This window comes from Triticum dicoccoides, chromosome 7B, assembly GCF_002162155.2.
Source record: "Triticum dicoccoides isolate Atlit2015 ecotype Zavitan chromosome 7B, WEW_v2.0, whole genome shotgun sequence".
NCBI lineage: Eukaryota > Viridiplantae > Streptophyta > Magnoliopsida > Poales > Poaceae > Triticum > Triticum dicoccoides.
The window spans coordinates 166,163,973-166,169,144 of NC_041393.1; the positions used below are offsets into that span (position 1 = coordinate 166,163,973).

Sequence of the window (5,172 nt, forward strand, 5' to 3'; positions counted from 1 at the left end):
TCTTTGACCTGCAGCCCCTGCTAACAAAACCCTAAGAGGCTATCTCACACCTAGATCCCCAAAGGGGGGCTCGGTAGCTTTTGCTCCGGCTAGTCGCCAGTGCTCCATCATGCGTCGAATGGCATCAATGACATCCTTTAGGGTTGCTTGTTTTGATCTGAAGGTACAACTATTTCTTTCCATCCAAATTGACCGGGTGGTAGCCATGATCATAGTCTTCACTCCCTTCCTGTTTTCTGCTGCTGATGCATTTAAAACTTCCCTAACTGCCGAGGGAGTGCATCGCCGCTCTTGCGACGGCGGGGCGAGGGACGAGCATCCTTTCCATTCTGCCACCTTTGTCCAGATCGCCTTAGAGAACGGGTAGTTCCAGAAGAGATGCACGGAGGACTCTAGGTTTTTTAGGCAAATCTGACAGAAATATGGATTTGGCCATCGTCGTCGTTGCAACCGGTCGTTGCACCACACTCTATCGTGGTGAATCAACCAGGAGAAGATTTTGATTTTGCCTGGCGCCCACACTTTCCAGATGGTCGACTTCATTGCATTGTTAGGCAGGTCTTTGAACTGAGCATTGTAGGCAGAGTTCGTGGAGTAGATTCCTTTTCTGCTTCCCGTCCAAGTGATCATATCTTCCCGTTGTTCGTTGCTCAGTCCTCCATGTTCTCTGATTCTGCGGGCCAGCATGACCACATCATGGACAATTTCTTCATGCTGTCCGTTGCCAAGACTGTGGATCCAGCAATCATCTCGTAGAGCTTCAGCTACTGTTTTGGACTTGCTTCTAGCCCTTGTGAACAACATTGGGAAAGTTTGACAGAGAGGTTCATCTCCCAGCCAATGGGAGGTCCAGAACTTTGCTGTCTTGCCGTCTCCGATGGCGATCTTTGTGAATTTGTTGAATAGGGCCTTGTCATTGCTGTCACATGGAGTCGGGAAAGCTTTCCAAGGCCTGTCTGGCTGCATCCATTCCAACCACAACCATCGGAGACGTAGTGCGCTGCCAAAGAGTTGGAGATTTTGAATGCCCAGGCCGCCCTTTTGGATTGGGGAGCATACTGTTTTCCAGTTGACTTTGCACTTTCCGCCTGACAAATCTTCGTCGTGCGCCCATAGGAATCGTCACCTGGCCTTGTCAATGTCCTTCAACAGCTTTTTTGGGAGCCTCATTACTGTCATTGCATATGTTAGCAGCGTTGACAGCACGCTACGGACGAGGATTCTGCGTCCCGCAAGGTTCATGAGTCTACCCTTCCATCCTGCAAGGCGAGCCCTAATTCTATCCAGAAGGAACTGCAGATGTACTAAACGGATTCTACCAGTGGAGACCGGGAGGCCTAGGTAAGCCATAGGGAAACCTACTACGGAGCCGCCAAAACTACGCAACACGTCAGCGAGATCTACATTGTTGCACCTAATCATGGCCACCGAAGATTTGTTTTGGTTTAAGCGAAGACCAGAGGCGTCCCCAAAAAGATTGAGGAGCTGCAGAAGCGAGTCGACTTTCTCTTTGATTGGGTTGGCGAAGATCACAGCATCATCAGCGTATAAGCTAATCCTCATGCTGGCACCTCTCCCAAGTAGTGGGGAGAAGATGCCAGGTAGTGGACGAAAGACATGTAAAACTTAAGCATACTTGCCTCTTTTAGATGTGATCGGACATGTGATCCGGCGCACGTTATGGATCGGACTTTTATTTGAATTTCAATTTGTCCTTTACTGCCCGAGCAAATTTGCGGGTTGAGATGCCCTGACACGTTATACCTTCTTTTTAAGCGACACAACCAAAATAACTCGCCGGTTTCTAGCCAGCTCCGCTTCCAAGCTGCCCTGCTGGTTCCAGCGTCGTTCGGCAGTCCTCACAAATTCATCCATGATCTCCCCAGACGACCCAAAATGTTGGACTATTATCGGCTCAAATCCAGCTCTCAGCAGACTGGCCATCTTGCTCGAGGAGATCAGCGTGCTTTCCACATTGCTTGTAGGCTCATTCACTTGCATCTCCCTTATTGAGAAAGAACCCTCTGCTTGAATGATCCCCCTCAGCTCTTCATCGGAAGGTCCGTATATCGGTATGTAGAAAGTATCAAACTTTGCTTTGTTAATCACACCCTATTGATTTTTTTCAGAAGATCAAGATGTCAGTCACATACACGATCTTATTCCGTTTAGGAATGGTAGAAATGAAACAGAACTAACTAAATCAATGTACCTTTGAGACCATGTCACTTAATATAAGGGCAACTGATTCCCAGGCATGAGTGAATTCGGCAGCAGGTTCTTCAGAGCGCCTCCCAGCAAGGGAAACAACCAATCGACCCCCGGCGACCAATTCTTTGGCTCTCAGCTCAAGAAAAAGCTTGAAATCTTTCCTGAACTGCCTTGCATAGGCTCCAATGACCACACGCCGTCTTCCTCGCCTCACATGCTCATCGATGTCGTATGCCGGGATCTTGTTCCTCCTCAGTTCTTCAGGAGCCTGGATTCATCTCCAAAGTTAAACTTACTGCTCAAAAAGAAACAAGCCGCGCAGTTCGGCTGTCGAGCCGTGCAAAATTCATACCTCGGAGAGCCAGTGGAGGCTGTTGGCCGAGCTGACGAGATGCAAGGAGCCACTGGTGAAGAGCCTCCCGTAGAATGACCCTGGTATAACACCTGTAACAACCGACCTGTTGCTTTGCTGGAACGCCACCAAGCTCTTCACCACCATGTTGAAGTCGTTGTCTGGAAGATCGTTGAGGAAGACGCAGACTTCCACCGGTGGCTGCTGGGAACGAAGACACTGACCGCGGATGGCGTCAACGGAGATAGACACCAGAGTGAGCGCGTTTGGGCCGGAGGAGCATCCCAAGTCCGCGACCACCATGCTTCTCGGCAAGGAGGCGCTGGCTCGGAGTAGATCGGCGATGGCCTCTGCTATGAGGGGCCTCATCCTGCTCTGCTCAGCGTTCTGCAAGTGAGTTCCATGGTAACAGCTAGGTGAATCAGTTCTGGGGGAACAAGCACGGCTGTGAATCAAGCAAGAGATGAGAAGATACCTGCAGACTGGAGTTGCGGGCATAGCTTGTGTCCCCTTGTCCTCCGTTCATGTGCACCGTCTGCTCGGAAGCCATGGATCTTGCTCAAGCAGGCTGAGCTTCCTATCTCACGCCTGCAAGATGCAGATTAGGAAGGTGATAGATGCTGGTAAAGTCTCTGGGTGCTCAGAACTTACAATTTTTGTATGCCAATCACATGAAGATAGCTATTCTGGCGGCTTATTGGCACCAATAATTAGACCACCGTTCTTTCTTTTCTTTTCTTTTCCCCTTTTTTTAGAACACTGTTCTTTCTTTTCAATCACCATTAGGTCCAGCCAATCGAGGGCCATAAAGGTTGAGTCAAATCAAGATAAGGATATACTAGCACTATGAAGTTGTCAGCGCATGAGCCCGTCTTTGTTTTCAGTCGGCGAAACAGTGATTTCGGTTTGGTGAATTTGTTCAACCGTTGGTTACTTGGTTCAGAACCAGAAGCAATCGTTTCCAAATTTTAATTTGCACGGATACCGACTTCTCTTCTAGTGTATCTTAGTGATGACATCTGGTACTCTATATGTGTTGTTATACGATGAGCAGCGGAGTTCCAGTCAAAAGTCTTTATGTATCTTCTTTACTTGTCTGTTGAGCTAATTTGGAAATCACAACAGCAGTTCTACATACCAAAAAACAAAAACTGTAAAATACTGTAGTACAATTTACTCAGGGTCATCTTCTCATCCCAAGAAATACACATATCTCGCTATGTATTTTGAAGGTTCCTGTAAACATACTCAAAAAGCTATGTATTGAAGGTTCCTGGAACAATGATCTGTCCATCTATCATATGACAAAGATTTCACAAGAAAATATATACATGAGCGTTTCATCACTCGTACAAACTCTTATTATTACCTCTACGTAGGGACACACATAGATACAGAGTATTTCAGGCGCACAAAACAGAGCAGCATGGAAGGCAGACGGCACGAGCAGACTAACAACTGTCTGCTGCGTATCATGGACAGACACACGAGCAGCTGAACCGGCTCGCCACGGCGGCGATCACATGGACTTGAGCATGGCGGTGGTGCATGAGCCGCCGGACTTGTACGGCAGCGCGGGGCGGCTGTAGTGGCAGCCGATGAGGTAGAGCGCCAGCCGCTTCTTGACCCGCCTGAGCAGCAGCAGCTTGTCCTCCCCCCACTCCACCACCGCCACCACCACCTGCCGCTTCCACCTCCTGTCGCGGCCGGCGCCGTCGTACCGCTCCTCGTCGTCGTCCTCCACCTCGCCCTTCTTCTCGTCGCCGCCGCCGGGCGCCGGCGAGTCCCACTGCAGAGGGTAGCTGCGCAGGAACACCCTCCTGGTGCTGTAGTCCTCGTACCGGAAGCTCCTCGTCGGCTTCACCACCGCCTCCTCCTCCCTGGATATCCTCCGGCCGAAGTGATCCTCCATTTTGGCGGCGATCGTTGGCTTGGCTACTTGGCTTGGCTTGCTACGCCGCTCGCTTGGCTGAGCCCACAATGCGGTCGACGCAGGGTTTATATGGGCGGTTAAGCGGCGGGCGCCAACGTCGTCTTTCTCTTATTTTTCTTCTCCGCCTTTCTCTTGTCGTGCGTGACCGTGGCCCGTGTGGGCGAGCGGGTTAACAATTCGGGTGGTTTGATGGGCCTGGCACGGAGGTGTTTTTCAATGCTTTCTGGGCGAAGGATTTCCTTTGCCGGTAATCTGATGGCAACCACTCGGACGGACGACTTTACTTGACCATTTTTCTGCTCCTAAACAAATGCTATTCAATTCTGTGCTTCGCTGAGATTCTTGCAAGAGATCCATATGCGTTTTCCTCAACTAGTAAAATCAAGCAAAAGCTCTTTCTTACGGCCAAAGGCTATGCTAAAGCACAAACACATTTTAAAGATTTCGCATCGCTAATCTCATCATAACGAGCGGGCCCTGGTGTCAGCTACACATAACAATGCCCGCTTCTAGGAGCGAGGTTCCGAGCAGGACGAAATGGGTTCATTCACCGCCATCTCTTTCCCAAATTACTTTTGGCCAGCTTACCGAGAAAGTAATAGAGTGTTAGGCCATTGATCCACATATTCCTTTTCTGCTTTCACTTTGGCAAGGCGGGCCAGGAAAAGTTTTGCAA

General features: G+C 49.7%; 2 protein-coding genes across 2 annotated transcripts; both read right to left on the reverse strand.

The window, feature by feature from the left end:
* Window positions 1-1,618: 1,618 nt before the first annotated feature.
* LOC119341978 (jasmonate O-methyltransferase-like) lies at window positions 1,619-3,304 on the reverse strand. Its single transcript, XM_037613827.1, has 5 exons — window positions 3,215-3,304; window positions 3,039-3,151; window positions 2,564-2,950; window positions 2,213-2,479; window positions 1,619-2,112 (listed from the first exon to the last, which is right to left on the reverse strand). The coding sequence occupies exons 2-5, from the start codon at window positions 3,111-3,113 to the stop codon at window positions 1,759-1,761; spliced, it is 1,083 nt and encodes a 360-aa protein (XP_037469724.1). The 5' UTR covers window positions 3,114-3,151; window positions 3,215-3,304; the 3' UTR covers window positions 1,619-1,758.
* Window positions 3,305-3,802: 498 nt separating this feature from the next.
* On the reverse strand, window positions 3,803-4,634 carry LOC119341659. The gene has a single exon (XM_037613524.1). The coding sequence runs from the start codon at window positions 4,473-4,475 to the stop codon at window positions 4,083-4,085; it is 393 nt and encodes a 130-aa protein (XP_037469421.1). The 5' UTR covers window positions 4,476-4,634; the 3' UTR covers window positions 3,803-4,082.
* Window positions 4,635-5,172: the final 538 nt, after the last annotated feature.

Coding starts and splice junctions, on each gene's coding strand:
- LOC119341978 (XM_037613827.1), bottom strand. CDS start 3,113: ATGGCTTCCGAGCAGACGGTGCACATGAACGGAGGACAAGGGGACACA. Junction 2,951..3,038: donor CCCGCAACTCCAGTCTGCAG/GTATCTTCTCAT, acceptor ACTCACTTGCAG/AACGCTGAGCAGAGCAGGAT. Junction 2,113..2,212: donor TAAGTGACATGGTCTCAAAG/GTACATTGATTT, acceptor AAAAATCAATAG/GGTGTGATTAACAAAGCAAA.
- LOC119341659 (XM_037613524.1), bottom strand. CDS start 4,475: ATGGAGGATCACTTCGGCCGGAGGATATCCAGGGAGGAGGAGGCGGTG.